General features: G+C 39.2%; 1 protein-coding gene across 1 annotated transcript; it reads left to right on the top strand.

Annotated features, from left to right (window-relative positions):
• Positions 1-8,930: 8,930 nt before the first annotated feature.
• LOC128128019 (uncharacterized) lies at positions 8,931-10,112 on the top strand. The gene has a single exon (XM_052766784.1). The coding sequence runs from the start codon at positions 8,931-8,933 to the stop codon at positions 10,110-10,112; it is 1,182 nt and encodes a 393-aa protein (XP_052622744.1).
• Positions 10,113-21,513: the final 11,401 nt, after the last annotated feature.

Genomic DNA, 21,513 nt, shown 5'->3' with positions numbered 1-21,513 from the left:
CTCACCCTGATGTGGCCTTTACTTTGAGCATGGTCAGCAGATATCCAGGGAATCCAAGCAAGCCCCACTGGACTGCGGTAAAGAACATTCTCAAGTACTTGCGGAGGACTAAGAACTGAGTCCTTACCCTCGGTGGGAGTGGTGACTTAAGAGTGGTGGGGTATAGCGATACCATCTTTCAGACCAACAAGGATAACTTCCGCTCTTAGTTGGACTGGGTCTTTACTATGAATGGAGGAGCAATAACTTGGAAAAGTTCCAAGCAGGAGACAGTAGCTGATTCAACATGCAAATCAGAGTACATAGCAGCAAGCGAGGCGGCGAAGGAGGCAATATAGTTGAAGAATTTCATCGGAGACCTTGGAGTTGTACTAGCCATAAAGGAGCCTATGGAGATTTTATGTGACAGCGAGAGTGCAGTTGCTTTAGCCAAGGAACCAAGGGATCATGGTAGATCTCGACACATTGACAAAATATATCACTTCATAAGACATCAAATAGAAGAAGGACTCCTCGTGGAAAAGAGGGTATCGTCAGAGGAGAACCGAGCAGATCCCTTCATGAAGGGACTGAATAGGGTCAAGCATCTATAGCATGCGAGGCACATCGGGCTGAAAGACGATATTAGTTTTAATGATTAGATAGCTTTCAAAACTTGTATTTGTTGAAATGTAATTGAAATTTGATGCTTAAATAAAAGGTGTTTTTTATTTACTAGTATGGTACTATCTTATGTCAATCATTTACTATTGTTTCACTTTGCATGTTTTGACTTCTAGAATAATTACATTATTCAAACTATACATAGTCGATCATACGTTGGAAGTAGGTATTGAAGCAAAATTGTCATGAATTTGGCTTGTAGAATTGTCTGAGTTGTATTACACATAGCAAAGTATGCTGGAACATTTATGAGTGCTCATAAGGTCTGAGTATTGGATTAAACCCACACTCACTTGTATCACTTTATGGAATTTATCTCGAGTGATCATGAGACGATCATATCATATAAGTCTTCAAACCAAAAGATATGAGTTGTTGAGTTGGTTGAGCATTGATAGTACGAAACCGCTTCAGTAACTTGATGCTATAAAACATGCTGTTGTGTACAATTTGATGAGTAGTTAGTACAAGCATATGAGTCCAAGTTTATTTGTTCCTTTTAGTCCTTGGAGGATTAAAAGCGATATCTTGGGACCGGTCAGAACTAAATTGACGTGTTCGATTAAGTTCTATGTCAAACAAATCGGAGATCGAGAAACAAACTACTGGATAATAAGTATGACGTTGTTCTATGTATTTGTACGGCTGATATCTTGAGAACAGAGGATTATATGATCACTTATCTAAAATGGAGCGTCTCAGTTCGACACAAGCATTTAAGAGCTACGATTGCTAGTCGGTGTTTTAAATCGTACTTGAAGTTATAGTTATTAGACTTATCCAAGTGGGAGACTGTTGGATATAGTGTCTAAGCCCATAAATATAATTGGTATGTACTTGACCCAACAGTAGCATGGTCCATTTGGGTTGCATGGCACCGAAACAATTTGTAAGGATGGACTTTTGAGAAGAGGATATTCATGATTTATTAATATATTATAAGTTCTAATATATTAATATGAAAACATATTATTTAATTAGTATTGATCAAGAATTAATTTGGAATTAATTTTGTGATCAAAAGAGACTAATTAAATATAAGTGGTTGATTTGGTAAATCAGTCATTCTTATGGTGTGGGTCAATGATCCATGGTTCCTTATGTTGGGCCAAACCCATGGGACAACCCATGGACGATCCATCGTAGTTTAAACCTATGGAGCATAAGGAATATGGAAGGTCATGCACATTAGGGTTTACATGGTGTAACCCTAGTTTTGCCACGCTATGTAAGAAACCCATGAGCTCCTAAAATCGGCACCCTAGTGTTCTTGGAAGAGCCATAGCCGATTTTTTAGTACAAGTATTCTCTCTCAAGTCCTCCATTTTTGGTGGTGTTGTGTGAAGCATTTGAGGCATCACATTTGGGGTGCTAGGCTCTTAAAGGTCCAAGGAATCAAACTACAAGAAAAGGTATGTGTTCTAACTAGATTTTTGTTATACAAGTACCCATGTTTGTATGCTAGTTAGGGAAATGCTTTGGAAAATAATTTTACATGTATAACTAGAGAAGACATAGATCCATAGAATTTAGGGTTATATGTGCACCTTAAGGTTGTTAGGATGCTCAAAAACCTTCATATTAGCCGATCGAATCTAAATGAAATCTCTAACAATCGGAAACACCAACACGTCGATATAAAGAACATCGAGAATAGAGCTTGTATGTTAAAGATATGGATGAAACTTAGTCCATACTCTTCGAGCGCGATGAATTCAATACAGATTTGTAAATCTGAGACAAAATGAGAATTAGTCCATACTCAGAAATACAAAAACGTGGATATAAAGAATGTCGAAAATTGAGCTCGTATGCGAAAGATACAAATGAAACTTTGGGCCTAATCTATGATTAGAACCCTATAAATAGAGGATGAATTGTTCATATTTGCTTACTCAATTCCTCTAAAATCTCTCTAGAATTCTTCTTTCTTTCATTTTCGATTTCTCCTCGTTTTAGGGTGTGATAGAGAAACTCCGAGACGTCAAAAAGCCAACAAAGAGAAGTTTTTAGAGTTGGATTTCTGTCCATGTAATTTCCCGATGTTCTTTAAAAGCCCTATATGTTAAGCTACATTATTGTATTTTCAGTGTAACTGTAACGCTTGTGTTTCTGGGCTTGTCATTAATGTTGATATAATAGTCTAGGTTAACCTTTGTAACCCGTTATGAATTAATTGAAGTATATTATTTGAGCATTTTGTGTTTTGAGCTTAACTGTGTGACTTAATTGAATTAATAATAAAAAGAAGCGTCAAAACGAAATGTTAGATAATCTCGATATCTATGGATAATGTTGTAGTAGTTGAAATGATGTTTCCGAATATATAAAGAATGCCGAAATCCGAGTTATAACGAAGAAGTTATGACCTGTCGAAGTTTCGCGATAGAACCGACAACGTTGAATGACGTAAAAAGTGAAATTTATGTTAGTTAGATATTTAGCCTTAGTGATCTAAACGAATGTTGTAGATTTCCTTAATCCGAGAGCGTGCATGAAAAGAATGCCCAAATCTGACTTCGTATGAGGAAGTTATGATTTTCTGAAGTTTCAGTTAAGCGGTATGCAGCCCGAATACTCAATTTGAGACCGAGCGGTTTTTAGTCGAAACAATCTAAACGAGAATCGAAGATCTCGTTAATTGTAGTGAAACGATAAAAAGATAGGCGAAAACGGACGTCGGATGAAGAAGTTATGAATTTATAACGGAGTTTTCGTGTCCCGACCTACTAAAAATAATAATAAAAATAAATCAAAATTAGCCGACAGAGTCTAAACGAAAGTTGTAGAGCGTAGTCTCACCTACTTGTGGATATAAAGAACGTCGAAAACAGAGTTCGTATGAGGAAGATATGAATTTTTGAAATTTATTAAATAATTAATATATAAATTTAATTGTTAAATCCGATATTATCCGAAGGGGAGTCACCGGACTTATCTGGGTTACGCCCAGTTTAAGGCTGTACGCCCAGCATACAACAAAGCATAACGACCCTCGCACTCGAGTTCTTCGGATACGTAAGCAGTGACGATTTCGAAGGAGTACGCCCCGCGTAGAGCATTACGCCCAGCGTAATGCGAGGCCTCAGCCTCCTATAAAAGGGCATGCAAGGGCAGCCTAATTCTTTTGCCAAATTCTTACTTTCTCTCTAGTTTTTTCCTCGATTTGCGTGCCATTTATACCCCGAAGCCCCGGTATTATTCCCGAGCCCCGAAGCAAGTCCGGAAGCCCCGAAGATCGCGAGAAGTGCAATTCCCGAGCCGAAGCTCTGCTCGCGAGAAGCCCGGTTTTTGTGAAGATCTTCCAGATCTACTGAAGAATACTACTTCTGCAAGTCGTAGTGCTGTCGGATCATCTTCTGATCAAGTGAGTGTGTAATTACTTTCTTCTAACGCATAACTATGAACTATTTTATACGATATACGTGTTATGTGTATATTTTGTTGTTATATGTGTGAATGTATATTCACTTTCTTCTATCTCATAGATATGATTTATTCTCTATGAAATACGTGTTATGTGTATGTGTCTCATCTGTTGATTGGAATATGTATTGAATGAAAATACTATACAGGTTTTAAACTATGTATAAAAATATATATTTTTATCTACTAATATGTTGGGTAGAACATGGGTAGATAGTTGATGTGTGATAAACAGATGAGAGGCCTCGATGTTGTTGTTGTTGATCTAGTTATTCAGCAGAGTATGGATAACGACCACAGACTCTTTCTAGACAGTCATGTGGAACGCTAGCAGGTTCATAACCTGTAGGTGTTGTGAACGATGTGTTCACCAGTGTACTCTATCCCCCTCATGGTTGCCTTTAGGATATCTATTGTTAAGGAAACCCCTTAGCAGTAATGTCCGTCCCGATGAGATTATGGATTGGATCTCCGAAATGGAGATGTTATTTGAAAGTTGCGACTGTAGCAACAACTGAAGACTGTCTTTGCAGTTAGACAACTGAAGACTGGAGTCTTGAGTTGGTGGAAGTTGTTGGAAGATACTATGCCACGAGGAGAAGCCCTGAAAATGTCATGGGAGGAGTTCTTGGAACAACTAAGGGTGCAGTATTGTTCAGAGATAGATCTGATTGATCTGAACAATGAGTTATAAAACTTGAAGAAGGGGAGGATGAGCATAGATGACTATGCTATTGCATTCACTGATAAAATGAAGTTATTTCCATACCTAGTGCCAACGGAACTCTCCAAGATTGAGAGGTTCGCTAATGGACTGCCTGCCGACTTTGGCCCGACAGTGAAGATGGCAACCACTCTAAAAACAACTGTTCGAGCAGCTAAGAATGTGGAGGCCCACCAGAAGGAAAAGGGTCTGGAAAGGATAGATGTAGGTGAAAAGAGGATGTTCGATGGATCTTTAGGGTCCAACAAGAAAAGCAAGTTCTCAAAGTCTAGTTCGAGAGGAGGAGGAGGGGAAGCAAAATGGTGCGAAAAATGTAAGAAAAAGCATCATGGAAAATGTGACGTAGTGGTCACATGCTTCAAATGTGGAAAGCCAGGGCACTATTCCAATGAATGCACCCTCACTAAGAAAGTTTGTTATGGTTGTAGTGAGGAGGGACACATGTCGAGGGACTGCCCGAAAAAGAAGGAGGCAGCAAGACCCAACATTCCGCCAAAGCCGAAGGCGAGAGTATTCCAGATGACACTCGAAGCTGCTAAAGATGAAGCTGATGTCGCTTCAGGTACCTTTCTCGTTAACGAATTGCCTACCTATAATAACTCACAAAAAAAATATATATATGTAATATATATAATCTGATTATATCAATCTAAAAGAAAGTGGATTAGTTCACAATTAATGGGTTAATTATATACAAATTATGAGGCTTAATGATCAAAACCGTCACCTTGATTAGGTTAGTTAAATACGAGCAAATGAAAGGGTTTCGCCGGTTATAGACTTAGGCATTATATATAGCATGAAAAATCAAGTGGAAACCCCACTGGAATTGTGAAAAAAGACGAAGAATCAAGGGAGAAATCGGGTGTTGAATTTCTTGAAGATTTTCGGAGTGTTTCTTGAAATTGAGGTAATGTTACGTGATTTAAGTTTGATATTGTTGTTTGGATAGATTTATATGCATGATAGATGTATTTTGGTTCCACTTGTTGTCTTGATTCGACCCACACTATTAGTAATTTGACAAAATCTAAAAATAGAGTTTTTAAAAATAAAACCTGCAACTCGTATGGTCATAGAATTATTGCTAAATTTTTACGGGAATATGTCAACAAAAGGTGGAGATGCTTTGTGGTAATTTTAAAAGAATTAATTTACATACTTTTCGAAGATGCGTTATATTCAAAAATGGCCGTAGGTAAATTTGTTTGCGGGTAAAGAAGATGACTGTCCGGGTATATTTCTTTTGGGTGAGTGGAATTGTTTTCCAGTGTTTTAAAATAAATTATTTACAATTTTAAAACCAAAATATAGTAGAAGCTTACTGGTTAATGAAGGTGATTGAGCCCAAGGTCGTGTGATCAATCTTTGGGCGCGTCTCCTTTTATTTCAGTTTTTTTTTGGGGCAAAATGAATCGTGTTCTTTTACTTGCTTATATTAATATTTACACAAATGATCCTTACCTTTTGAAAGGTTTGTTGAATCTAACCTTGTGCTTGATAAGCACGCATTTGTTGAAGGAAAAGTTAAGTTTAGGAAACTTTAATTTTAGTCCCTGAAGTATTTTTTATGAACTGGGGTCTTATTCAAAAGTTAAATACGGAAACTTCACATGGTCGTATTTTTGGACGCTGTGAAAGTTTATTTATTTATTTATTTTTATTCACTTATTTATGTATCTATTTATTTTATATGTTCTTCTGAGAGTGAAATTCTATTAGTTTAGCAAATTAAATTAAATATGACATCATACGTTTAGATATCCGATTTATGTAATGTTGGCATATATTTAAGTAAGATTTTACAAATGTCGTAAATATGTTAGTAAATAACTATTGGTGGGTCGAACAAGATACGTGAATATCGGAACCAAAATGATCGCATAGGATGTTTTTCTAGGATTGTTGCCTTAGAAATATGTTGGTTAAATGTAGGGAGCGTGTAGCGTGACAAGCTTTGGTTAAGACCTAACGCCAACAAGGTGAGTTTCGTGTGAATTTTGTGGTTGCTTGCGTGAAAAGTTGATTCTAAATTATTTGCGATTACATGTTACTGTTGTTATTGCTATGAATATTTGTGTGAAATTTTGTGAATTATTTCATATAAAAGGGTGAAAATGGTGGGTGACATATAGGGAACAGGTGTATTTACACGGTCTTATTATTAGTCGTCGTACAGGGTGTTAGTACGCGGCGGAGAGCTTACGCTCTGTTTATCTAGCCGTAAGCATATTTGTTGTGCCCGGCGGAAGGACTCGTTCCCTGGAATTGACAGTAGTTCCCTAATGTGTCATCAAGGGTGGAAATAAATGAAAAGATTTATATTGATAACTTGTCGCATTATTTTTATTTTATTGACGTCAATATGCATGAAAACCACGAACTCACTAGACCCTAGGCTTACCCATTAGAATCTTTAAATGCACGCAACCCAGGAAATAACGTAGCAAGCGACAGCGGGAATGGAAAGGATAAAGTTCAGACTTGAAGAAGGCGACAAGTTTTGAGGACGACGTAGCGCACCAAGTGTTTAATTAAATTTCTATTTGCTTCCGCTATTATTATTAATAATTACGTTAGTATTTAAATCTTGAATTTTGGAAGTTTTGGGACTATGTTAAGTTATTTTGGTATTTGAAATTTGGGGCGTTACAAGTTGGTATCAGAGCGTGGTTTAAGCAGATTAGTTGTTGTTTAAACGCCTAAGCTTAAACGGGAGGAGCGGTACATCGCCTAATCTGGAATGCGTCTTGTTTGTAGGTACGATGGATCATGGAAAGGCAGTCGTCGATGGTGGGGTGTCAGTTGAGGGTACTAGTGGGTTACTTCCCCATGAGAAGTTGAAGGCCGAGTTAGAGCTCTCTGACTCGGAAGGCAATCTGGAACCAACGACCCCACTCAGCCTCTCTGAACGGGATGAAGAAGACGAGGATGTGGAATCCGAGGTGGAGCCCGAAGAAGATCCTGAGGAGGAGCCTGAAGAAGATCCTAAGGAGGATCCCGAAGAAGACCCCGAGGAGGAATCCGAGGGAAATCATGTGGAGTACCATGCGGAGCAAAGATACGAAACGTTCCATATGCCTTATGTGGAGTACACGCCAACTAGTCCTGGTACCTACTGGGAGCGACTTTATAAAGATGAAATGCCACAGGCACAGCTCGAGATTCACAGTTTGAAAAGAAAGATTGAAGAGATAGATGAACATAGGTCAACGCTCGTACAGGAGAACCAAATAAGGGTTGATGCTGCTGAGAAAAGTAAACGCAAGATACGAAGGTTGGAACAGGAGGTGTCAGAGCTAAGGAAACCGACTATCACTAAGTTGTGGGAAGGGTTTGTGGCTTGGGCAAAACAAGCCAAGGCCATGACTTACGGATTCCTAGATAAGGTGGTTGGAAGAGAACCACCTCAGGCCGAGGTGTTGGTCATTCAAAGTGGTCCCGGAGATCGAAAAGCTAAAAAGATAAGGAAGTACTTGAAGGAGGGAAAGAGAATATTGAAATATGATGACATCATTTTTAAAAATTAGAAAGTAGGAGTGCAATGATTTGTCTTTTTTTTATTATTTCTCTTGGTTGTTGGCTTGAGTGACTTGATGTGAACAAGACGTATGCCTATTTTTGAAGTTTTAATAATTTGGAATAAAATTTATGTTTGTTATACTTATTGTGTTATAAGCATAAATATGTAGTTGATATGTCTTCACGAAGGTCTGGGAGGATCACTAGGGTCACTCCGGAGGAAGAGCGCATCCCAATTGGAGCTTATGTTAGAGCACCAGGAGATGTTCCAGAAACCCCACTGAACCCGAACGCTAGTCGTGGACGGGGCCAAGGAAGAGGTAGGGGTAGAGGAAGAGGCCGAGGTGCTGTTACAACACCGATACCTGTACAATCGGCCCATGGTAGCTCTGGATCCCACCGCGGTCGAGGTTGAGGTCGTGGAAGGGGTCGTGCGGCAAACACGATCACTAGAGAGGAGTTGGCTGATGAGATTGCTCGAGCAATTCGAGACACCTTACCAGATGTAATTGCTCAGGCACGAGAAGCAATAATGGGTGAGTATGAAGGTAACTTGGGTGGAGGTGAAGAGGACTACGAGTAGAGTACACCAAATATGAGTCGTGAACCAAGTATTGCACAACCCACAAGGCATCATGGCGACCACGATCGGCGGGGTTGTAGTTACAAGACGTTCATGAACTGCAAGCCACCCATTTTTAACGGAGAAATTGATCCCGTTTTGTCATCAACATGGATCATGGAGATTGAGGGAACATTCGATACTAGCAAGTGTGCGGATGAGGACAAGGTGATTTATGCTGCGACAATGCTAAAAAGGGAGGCAATACATTGGTGGGGCATGGTGAAGGAGGTTAGGGGGCGTGAGGAGGCCAAGAATATGTCATGGGATGAGTTCCTAAGAATTTTTAAAGAAAAGTTTTGCCCTCGTACAGCGGTTAAACAGTTGGAGGAAGAATTTTTAAGGTTGGAGCAGGGGAATATGACTGTGAGGGAGTACACCACAAAGTTCACGGAGAAGACTAGGTTTGCCGAATTTTACGTATCTACGGAAGAAAGAAGGGTGGAACGCTATATTTGGGGATTGAGAACAGCTATCCGTGAATTTGTGCAAATTCAGAAACCGGGTACTTTCCAGTCTGCTGTTGATGCTGCAGAAGGTCGCAAACGTGAGAAGAATCGTCAAGGTGAAGACAGGGCTTTGGGGAAAAGAAAATGGGAGGGTACAAATAATGATTCGAAGAAAGGAAAGACTTCAGGGCAAGAACGTAAGGTTGATCAAAGCTCTGGAGTAAAGCAATGTCCGAAATGTAACCGTTATCATAAGGGGGAGAGTAATATGAATCAGAAAGTTTGCTACAAGTGTGGTAAGCCAGGGCACATAGCCACAGAATGTAAGACAGGAAGGGTATGTTACGGGTGTGGTTCCCCTAACCACATTAAGTCGGAATGTCCCCAGGGTAAAGGTAACAACAATCAAGGCAGGATAACAGACAATCGGTCGACGGATAAAAAGGCTGACACTGGTAGACCAAAAGCTAGAGCTTTTCGCATGACGGCTCAGGAGGCTCAGGAGACCCCATATGTGGTGACAGGTACTTTCCTAGTAAACTCAATTCATGCTAGGGTGTTATTTGATTCTGGTGCAAATAGATCTTTTGTGTCTTCTACTTTTTGCAAAAACCTGGGTAGAAATGCAAAGACTATAGAACATGCCTTAGAAATTGAAACTGCTGACGATCATTGGGTAGTAGTAAGAGAGGAATATGATGATTGATCTATCGAAATAGAAGGTAGTGTGCTACCGTTAAAATTATTACCTATAGCCCTAGGTGATTTTGATATTGTTATAGGGATGGATTGGTTGTCGAAAAACCAAGCGATTATAGATTGTGAAAATAGGATTGTTCAAGTTTGGGTGCCAGAAAAAGGAATGGTAAAGATTTACGGTGATCGGCGAATTAAGGACTCTATTTTGATATCAGTGACTAAGGCAACTCGTTATCTAAAGAAAGGGTGTCAAAGTTATTGGGCATATGTTCTCGATGCCAAACAGGACAAGCCTGAAATAACACATATACCAGTTGTACGCGAGTTCCAAGATGTGTTCCCTGATGACCTAACTAGCTTGCCACCGGATAGGCAAGTGGAGTTTCGAATCGATCTTATCCCAGGAGTAGCACCGATAGCTCGTGCGCCCTATCGGTTAGCACCAACCGAAATGAAGGAGTTGATGGCTCAGTTGCAAGATTTGCTCGACAAGGGTTTTATTCGGCCCAGTACCTCACCGTGGGGTGCACCAGTACTATTCGTCAAGAAGAAGGATGGGACAATGCGAATGTGCATTGACTACAGGGAGTTAAACAAGGTGACTATAAAGAACCGGTATCCATTACCGAGAATTGATGACCTATTCGATCAACTCCAGGGGGCAAGTTACTTCTCAAAGATCGATTTACGGTCGGGGTATCACCAACTGAAGGTCAGGGAAGAAGATGTGTCGAAGACAGCCTTTCGAACTAGGTATGGTCATTACGAGTTTTTAGTAATGCCATTTGGTTTGACCAATGCACCAGCTGCATTCATGGATCTGATGAACCAGGTGTGCAAGCCATACCTAGACAAGTTTGTAATCGTCTTTATCGATGACATATTGATATACTCTAAAAGTAAGGCAGACCATGAGCAACATCTGCGGCTAACACTTAGTTTATTGAGGAAAGAAAATTTATTTGCCAAATTTTCGAAGTGCGAGTTTTGGCTTCGGGAAGTCCAGTTTTTGGGACATGTTGTAAATGAACAAGGTATCAAGGTGGACCCAGCAAAGATTGAGGCGATTGAAAAGTGGGAACCACCAAGGACCCCATTAGAAGTACGAAGTTTTCTTGGGTTGGTAGGATACTATAGACGGTTTATACATAGCTGCACCGCTAACTACCCTGACAAGGAAAAATGTGAAGTTCGAATGGAAGCTAGAGCAAGATAATGCCTTTAACGTCATAAAGGAAAAGCTTAGCAGTGCACCAGTATTATCTTTACCATAAGGCAATGATGGCTTTGTTGTTTATAGTGATGCATCCAAGTTAGGTTTGGGGTGTGTTTTGATGCAAAACGGTAAGGTGATTGCTTATGCCTCACGACAGTTAAAGGTTCACGAGCGTAAATACCCAACACATGATATGGAGTTGGCTGCAGTAGTGTTCGCTTTAAAGATTTGGAGACACTATTTGTATGGGACAAGGTGTCAGATCTTCACTGATCACAAGAGTTTGAAATACTTGTTCGATCAGAAAGATCTGAACATGAGACAACAACGGTGGATGGAACTATTAAAAGATTACGACTGTGAGATATTGTATCATCCGGGGAAGGCAAATGTGGTAGCTGATGCATTAACTCATAAGGAAAGAAGAGAATCACCTAAGACTCGGATGATGAAGATTAGCATAACCACCAACTTACTAGATGATTTGAGAAAGAATCAAGAGGAAGCCTCGAAGGAAGAGAAGTGGAAAAGTGAAAGGGTGGCGGGGGTAATACAATCATTGGAAAAAGATAGTCGTGGCTTGAAGTGTTTCCAAGGAAGGGTTTGGGTACCACGAGTGGGTGAAGTGCGTAACTTACTTCTCAAGGAAGCGCACATGTCAAAGTATTCAATCCATCCGGGAACAAACAAGATGTATCAAGACTTACAAAAATCTTACTGGTGGCCTGGTATGAAAAAGGATATAGCCTATTTTGTTGAAAGGTGTTTGACGTGCTTGAAGGTGAAGGCTGAACACCAAAGGCCATACGGTCAGTTACAGTCAATGGAGATTCTAGTGTGGAAATGGGATCACATCACAATGGACTTTGTGACTAAGTTACCAAGGACACCAAAAGGTTATGACGCGATTTGGGTAGTTGTGGATAGATTAACCAAATCGGCGCACTTCCTTCCGATTAAGGAGACGTACCCGTTAGAAAGGCTAGCTAAATTATACGTTGACGAGATAGTGAAACTGCATGGAGTTCCATTATCTATTATTTCGGATCGGGATAGTCGTTTTACGTCGACATTTTGGGGTAGCTTCCAACGAGAAATGGGTACTCGAGTAAAATTGAGCACGACATACCACCCGCAAACAGATGGGCAAAGTGAACGGACAATACAGACCTTGGAAGACATGTTAAGGTCTTGTGTTATTGATTTCGGAGCTTCGTGGGAAACTCATTTGCCGTTAATAGAGTTTTCCTACAACAATAGCTATCATGCAAGTATAAAAGTCGCACCATATGAGGCTCTATATGGCAGGAAATGTAGAACTCCATTATGTTGGAATAAGGTGGGGGAGAAACAGTTGGCTGGACCTGAACTTGTTCAGCAAACTACCGACAAAATCCAGGTGATTAGGGATAACATTAAGGTTGCTCAGGATCGGCAGAAAAGTTATGCAGATAAGCGGAGAAAGCCAATAATGTTTCAGGTCGGTGATAAAGTTATGTTAAAGGTGTCCCCATGGAAGGGCGTTGTTCGTTTTGGTAAGCGGGGGAAGTTAAGTCCTCGCTACGTTGGACCCTTTATAATTAAGGAACGAGTTGGACAGGTAGCCTATCGATTGGAGCTACCAAGGGAAATGCAGGGCATTCATAGCACATTCAATGTCTCTAATCTAAAGAAGTGTCTAGCGGATACCGCCATGGAAGTGCCACTTCAAGAAATTAAGGTTGATGAGAAGCTACGATATACAGAAGAACCCGTTGCGATTATAGATCGAAAGGTCAGAAAGTTAAGGAATGTGGAGATACCACTGGTGAAAGTTCAGTGGAAGTATCATAAATGTTCGGATGCAACATGGGAGACCGAGCGAGATATGAAGGCTAAATACCCTCATTTATTTGATTAATTTAAATTCCGAGGACGAAATTTTTCTAAGGGGGGAAGTTTGTAATAACTCACAAAAAAAATATATATATATGTAATATATATAATCTGATTATATCAATCTAAAAGAAAGTGGATTAGTTCACAATTAATGGGTTAATTATATACAAATTATGAGGCTTAATGATCAAAACCGTCACCTTGATTAGGTTAGTTAAATACGAGCAAATGAAAGGGTTTCGCCGGTTATAGACTTAGGCATTATATATAGCATGAAAAATCAAGTGGAAACCCCACTGGAATTGTGAAAAAAGACGAAGAATCAAGGGAGAAATCGGGTGTTGAATTTCTTGAAGATTTTCGGAGTGTTTCTTGAAATTGAGGTAATGTTACGTGATTTAAGTTTGATATTGTTGTTTGGATAGATTTATATGCATGATAGATGTATTTTGGTTCCACTTGTTGTCTTGATTCGACCCACACTATTAGTAATTTGACAAAATCTAAAAATAGAGTTTTTAAAAATAAAACCTGCAACTCGTATGGTCATAGAATTAGTGATAAATTTTTACGGGAATATGTCAACCAAAGGTGGAGATGCTTTGTGGTAATTTTAAAAGAATTAATTTACATACTTTTCGAAGATGCGTTATATTCAAAAATGGCAGTAGGTAAATTTGTTTGCGGGTAAAGAAGATGACTGTCCGGGTATATTTCTTTTGGGTGGGTGGAATTGTTTTCCAGTGTTTTAAAATAAATTATTTACAATTTTAAAACCAAAATATAGTAGAAGCTTACTGGTTAATGAAGGTGATTGAGCCCAAGGTCGTGTGATCAATCTTTGGGCGCGTCTCCTTTTATTTCAGTTTTTTTTTGGGGCAAAATGAATCGTGTTCTTTTACTTGCTTATATTAATATTTACACAAATGATCCTTACCTTTTGAAAGGTTTGCTGAATCTAACCTTGTGCTTGATAAGCACGCATTTGTTGAAGGAAAAGTTAAGTTTAGGAAACTTTAATTTTAGTCCCTGAAGTATTTTTTATGAATTGGGGTCTTATTCAAAAGTTAAATACGGAAACTTCACATGGTCGTATTTTTGGATGCTGTGAAAGTTTATTTATTTATTTATTTTTATTCACTTATTTACGTATCTATTTATTTTATATGTTCTTCTGAGAGTGAAATTCTATTAGTTTAGAAAATTAAATTAAATATGACATCATACGTTTAGATATTCGATTTATGTAATGTTGGCATATATTTAAGTAAGATTTTACAAATGTCGTAAATATGTTAGTAAATAACTATTGGTGGGTCGAACAAGATATGTGAATATCGGAACCAAAATGATCGCATAGGATGTTTTTCTAGGATTGTTGCCTTAGAAATATGTGGGTTAAATGTAGGGAGCGTGTAGCGTGACAAGCTTTGGTTAAGACCTAACGCCAACAAGGTGAGTTTCGTGTGAATTTTGTGGTTGCTTCCATGAAAAGTTGATTCTAAATTATTTGCGATTACATGTTACTGTTGTTATTGCTATGAATATTTGTGTGAAATTTTGTGAATTATTTCATATAAAAGGGTGAAAATGGTGGGTGACATATAGGGAACAGGTGTATTTACACGGTCTTATTATTAGTCGTCGTACAGGGTGTTAGTACGCGGCGGAGAGCTTACGCTCTGTTTATCTAGCTGTAAGCATATTTGTTGTGCCCGGCGGAGGGACTCGTTCCCTGGAATTGACCGTAGTTCCCTAATGTGTCATCAAGGGTGGAAATAAATGAAAAGATTTATATTGATAAATTGTCGCATTATTTTTATTTTATTGACGTCAATATGCATGAAAACCACGAACTCACTAGGCCCTAGGCTTACCCATTAGAATCTTTAAATGCACGCAACCCAGGAAATAACATAGCAAGCGGCAGCGGGAATGGAAAGGATAAAGTTCAGACTTGAAGAAGGCGACAAGTTTTGAGGAAGACGTAGCGCACCAAGTGTTTAATTAAATTTCTATTTGCTTCCGCTATTATTATTAATAATTATGTTAGTATTTAAATCTTGAATTTTGGAAGTTTTGGGACTATGTTAAGTTATTTTGGTATTTGAAATTTGGGGCGTTACACTACCCAAATTTTATTTGATTCTGGAGCCAACTACTCCTTTATTCCGCATGAATTTGGTAGGAAACTAGCTTTGCCTGTTGATAGACTAGATAATGCCTTATTAGTCGAAGTTGCTGGTGGCAAGTTTATACTTGTTAGCCATCGTATGAAAAATATCTTAATTGACTTGAATGGGAATAAGTTCCGCGAGGAATTATTGCCTATAGAACTTAATGGTTTCGACATCGTGTTGGGAATGGATTGGCTTAGCGCCAATAACACCGAGATATTGTGCAAGAAGAAGATTGTAAAGGTAAACCTGCCAGGGAAAGAGTCGTTTATGGTGTTTGGAGATAAACGCAGAGTAAATTCTGGAATCATTTCTCTAATGAAAGCTAGAAAGTTTTTGGCCAAAGGATGTACATCGTATCTAGCATTTGTGATAGATGCTAAGAAGGAGAAAAAGGCGATGCAGAGCATTCCTGTCGTGTGTGATTATTCGACAGTATTTCCCGAAGATTTTCCGAGATTACCACCTGATAGACAGGTGGAGTTTAGAAAAGACTTGTTACCTGAGACGAAGCCAATAGCAAAAGCACCTTACCGATTAGCACCGACGGAGATGAGGGAGCTGATGATGCAACTTCAGGAGTTATTAGACAAAGGTTTCATTAGACCTAGTTCATTGCCCTGGGGAGCTCCGATGTAATTCGTAAAGAAGAAAGACGGGAGCATGAGGATGTGCATTGATTACAAAGAACTGAGTAAAGCAACGATAAATAATAGATACCCGTTGCCAAGGATTGGTGACCTGTTTGATCAATTGCAAGGTTCGAGCTATTTCTCGAAGATCGATCTAAGGTCAGGATATCATCAGCTAAAAGTAAGAGAGCAAGATATCGAGAAGACTGCATTCAGAGCTAGATATGGACACTACGAGTTCTTGGTTATGTCATTTGGACTAACCAATGCTCCAGCAGCATTCATGGATTTAATGAATCGGGTTTGTAATCCATTCTTTGATAAATTTGTGATAGTTTTCATAGATGACATTCTGATTTACTCGAAAAGCCAAGAGTAGCATGGCAGATACTTGCGAGAAGTGTTGGAAGTCTTGAAGAAGGAGAAGCTGTATGCTAAGTTCTCCAAATGTGATTTTTGGATTCGAGAAGTCCAATTCTTGGGTCACATGGTCAACCAAGAGGGGATAATGGTTGATCCAGCGAAGATCGAAGCTGTGATGAAGTGGGAACAACCGAAAAGTCCCACGGAGATCCGAAGCTTTTTAGGATTTGCCAGATATTACCGAAGGTTTATCCAAGGCTTTTCTTCGATCGCTAGTCCATTGACAACTTTGACCCACAAAGGACCTACTTATGCTTGGAGTGATAAGCATAAAGAAGCATTCGAGAAGCTAAAGAAGAAATGATGCGAGGCACCGATACTTTCTCTACCTGATGGAGTTGAAGACTTCGCTGTTTATAGCGATGCGTCTGGTGTTGGATTGGGGTTGTGTTTTGAACCTAAGAGATAAGGTGAACGCATATGCATCTCGACAGCTGAAAGAGCATGAAAAGAACTACCCGACTCATGATTTGTAGTTGGCAGCGGTAGTTTTCGCTCTGAAGATATGGAGGCATTACCTCTATGGCAGGAAGTGGAAACTTTTCACTGATCATAAGAGTCTCCAATATCTCTTTAATTAGAAAGAATTGAATATGAGGCAACGACGCTGGCTAGAGTTACTTAAGGACTACGACCGTGAGATACTTTACCACCCCGATAAAGCAAATGTTGTTGCTGATGCTCTCAGTCGGAAAGTCAATCTTGAAAGGAAGAGGCCAAGAGCGTTGAGAATTGAAGTTGTCTCGACCATTGTGGAAAGTATAAGTAAAGCCGAAGAGGAAGCTTCTGAGAAGAATGACCGAAAGGTGGAACGTTTGGGCAAAACGTTGGTGTTCGGTATAAACAGTCATGGACTGAAGGTGTTCCAAGATCAGATTTGGATACCTAAGACAGGAGGAGTTAGAGATCTTCTGATGGAAGAAGCTCATAAGACCATGTACTCGATTCATCCTGGTAGCACTAAAATGTATAAGGACCTGAAACCCTATTATTGGTGGCCGACGATGAAGCTTGATGTTGAAAAGTATGTGGCTGAGTGTGTGACTTGTGCGAGAGTCAAGACACAACATCAGAAACCATATGGGAGTTTAGAATCTTTACTTGTGCCTATGGGTAAATGGGAAGACATCGCTATGGATTTTGTCACTAAACTACCTAGAACAAAGAATGGTCACGACATGATTTGGGTGGTCGTTGATCGATTCACTAAGAGTGCACATTTCATAGCAGCCAAGGAGAAATGGTCTATGTATAAGCTTACAAATTCTTACGTGAAGGAAATTTTGAGGCTTCACGGTGTTCTGTTAACGATTGTGTCAGATCGTGACAGCCGTTTCACCTCGCGATTTTGGAAAAGTCTACAAGAGGAATTGGGTACCAAGCTGTGATTAAGTACAGCTTACCATCCACATACTGATGGTCAGAATGAACGGATGATACAAACACTTAAAGATATGCTGAGAGCATGTACCATGGAATTCCAAGGTAACTGGGATGAACATTTACCTTCTGTAGAATTTTCCTACAATAATAGTTTCCACTCGAGCATTAAGATGACTCCTTATCAAGCTTTGTATGGACAGAAGTGTCGTACGCCGTCTTGTTGTATTAAGGCTGGGGAAAAGCAGTTTATGGGATCGGAGATAGTCCATCAAACTGTTGAAAAGTTGAAAATAATTAGGGAAATAATGTTAGCAGCTCAGGATCGTCAAAAGAGCTATGCTGACAACAAGCGAAGACCGATGACTTTTGAAGTTGGAGATTTGGTTTTGCTTAAAGTCTAGCCGTGGAAGGGACTTATAAGATTTGGTAAAAGGGGAAAATTAAGTCCAAGGTTTATTGGACCGTTTAAAGTTCTTCAGAGGATTGGGAACCAAGCTTACAAGCTCGAACTACCAGAAGAACTGAATGGAATTCATAACACTTTCCATGTGTGTTATTTGAGGAAGTTCACAGGAGAAGTTCCCAACATGATTCCACTTTCGGAGTTGAGAATCGATGAGAACAAAAGGTTGATTGAAGAACCAGAGGCAATCATTGACCGAAAGACTCAGAAGTTGCGACGCAAGATGGTCAAGTTAGTGCTTGTCCGATGGAAACACACGAATGGGCCAAATCTCACCTGGGATACGGAGAGTGACATGATGAGTCGCTACCCGCATTTGTTTGTTGATGTGTGATTCCGGGGACAGAATCATTCTAAGGTGGAGAGAATTGTAACACCTGTGTTTCTGGGCTTGTCATTACTGTTGATATAATAGTATATGTTAACCTTTGTAACCCGTTTTGAAATAATAGAAGTATATTATTTGAGCATTTTGTGTTTTGTGCTTAACTGTGTGACTTAATTGAATTAATAATTAAAAGAAGCGTCAAAACGAAATGTTAGATAAGCTCGATATCTACGGATAATGTTGTAGTAGTTGAAATGAGGTTTCCGAATATATAAAGAATGCCGAAATCCGAGTTATAACGAAGAAGTTATGACCTGTCGAAGTTTCGCGACAGAACCGGCAACGCTGAACGACGTAAAAAGTGAAATTTATGTTAGTGCGATATTTAGCCTTAGTGATCTAAAGAATGTTGTAGATTTCCTTAAACCGAGAGCGTGCATGAAAAGAACGCCCAAATCTGACTTTGTATGAGGAAGTTATGATTTTCTGAAGTTTCAGCTAAGCGGTATGCAGCCCGAATACTCGATTTGAGACCGAGCGGTTTTTAGCCGAAACAATCTAAACGAGAATTGAAGATCTCGTTAATTGTAGTGAAACGATAAAAAGATAGGCGAAAACGGACGTCGGATGAAGAAGTTATGAATTTATAACGGAGTTTTCCTATCCCGGCCTACTAAAAATAAATAATAAAAATAAATTCAAAATTAGCCGATGGAGCCTAAACGAACGTTGTAGAACGTAGTATCACCTACGTGTGGATATAAAGAACGTCGAAAACAGAGTTCGTATGAGGAAGATATGAATTTTTGAAATTTATTAAATAATTAATATATAAATTTAATTGTTAAATCCGATATTATCCGAAGGGGAGTCACCGGACTTATCTGGGTTACGCCCAGTTTAAGGCTGTACGCCCAGCATACAACAAAGCATAACAACCCTCGCACTCGATTTCTTCGGATACGTAAGCGGTGACGATTTCGAAGGAGTACGCCCCGCGTAGAGCATTACGCCCAGCGTAATGCGAGGCCTCAACCTCCTATAAAAGGGCATGCGAGGCCAACCTAATTCTTTTGCCAAATTCATACTTTCTCTCTAGTTTTTGCTTTGATTTGCGTGCCATTTATACCCCGAAGCCCCAGTATTATTCCCGAGCCCCGAAGCAAGTCCCAAAGATCCCGAGAAGTGCAATTCCTGAGCCGAAGCTCTGCTCGCGAGAAGCCCGGTTTTTGTGAAGATCTTCTAGATCTACTGAAGAATACTACTTCTGCAAGTCGTAGTGCTTTCCGATCATCTTCTGATCAAGTGAGTGTGTAGTTACTTTCTTCTAACGCATAACTATGAACTATTTTATACGATATACATGTTATGTGTATATTTTGTTGTTATATGTGTGAATGTATATTCACTTTCTTCTATCTCATAGATATGATTTATTCTCTATGAAATACGTGTTATGTGTATGTGTCTCATCTGTTGATTGGAATATGTATTGAATGAGAATACTATACAGGTTTTAAACTATGTATAAAAATATATATTTTTATCTACTAATATGTTGGGTAGAACATGGGTAGATAGTTGATGTGTGATAAACAGATGAGAGGCCTCGATGTTGTTGTTGTTGATCTAGTTATTCAGCGGAGTATGGATAACGACCATAGACTCTTTCTAGACAGTCCTGTGGAACACTAGCAGGTTCATAACCTGTAGGTGTTGTGAACGATGTGTTCACCGGTGTACTCTATCCCCCTCATGGTTGCCTTTAGGATATCTATTGTTGAGGAAACCCCTTAGCAGTAATGTCCATCTCAATGAAAATCCTAGATTAGGTCCCTTGAGATAGATGTTGTTTTAGGGATATAAAGTGAGGATAACGGGAATGGGTAATCGGGTTATTATTGGTTGGTGAAATTAAATATAATTATTTATTGTGGGTTGAAAACCCTATATGCTCACCAGGCTCCCAAGCCTGACCCACTCAGTTTTATTTATATTACAAGAAGTGGTGCAAGGGCATAAGATGTGTGAATCATCGAGTTGTTTTGTTTACAAGTCTATATATGTATATATTTGTTGAATAACTTGTAATGTTATCGTTTATGCTTTATGGTCTGTATCGGAACATGACATCCCGAGTTTTGATTATATAATGAAAACGCATCTCTTGATGAAATGCTTTGATAAATATTATTTTAACATATTTTGTTTTTGGGAACAAATTCCGCAACTCTTTTAAATCAAAAGGATTTACTCTGAAATTATTTTAAAAAGCATAAATGAAATCGGTCTTTTCTGGCCGTGATTTTGGGGATGTCACAGTAACTTATATTTATTGTCATATGTTGTTATTTTTAACCTATAAATAAGATTTATCAGTAATTCCAAATCATTATACTGATTGATCTACTTATGGGAGAGGTGTCTAGAATGGTCACGTTGGGTTGGTTGTTGGAGTTCAGAAAAGCTATGCACCAAAATGATCCTGCCTCCCAACTGTCCTGCCTGACTTATCCTTACTAGATAAATATTGTGACAACCCAAAAAACTTCTCGCATGCACTGTTAAATTCTTTCCAATATTAGACTTATTTTACTATATAGTAGTACCCTTTAGAGTCTAATGCAGCGTTCTAAATGTGATATAATCAAGGTAGGAGTGTTAAAAAGGGTTAACTCGAAGTGAAGGAATCAAAACCGGGCCAAACACTCCAACACATGGAGTGTGCGGCCATACACTTGAGTGTGCGTCCACACACTCTTGTTTGTGGCCTCACACCTTCCCAACCGCACACTCTACCTATATATGCCACCCTTAGATCATTCTTGAACACTTCCTTCACATCTTCAAGCATAGAACACGAAAATCCTCTCAAGTATCATCCATTCTCCTTGAAGATCTTCATAAA

Source organism: Lactuca sativa, chromosome 8, assembly GCF_002870075.4.
Source record: "Lactuca sativa cultivar Salinas chromosome 8, Lsat_Salinas_v11, whole genome shotgun sequence".
Classification (NCBI taxonomy): domain Eukaryota; kingdom Viridiplantae; phylum Streptophyta; class Magnoliopsida; order Asterales; family Asteraceae; genus Lactuca; species Lactuca sativa.
This window is presented reverse-complemented; position numbering and strand designations above follow the sequence as displayed.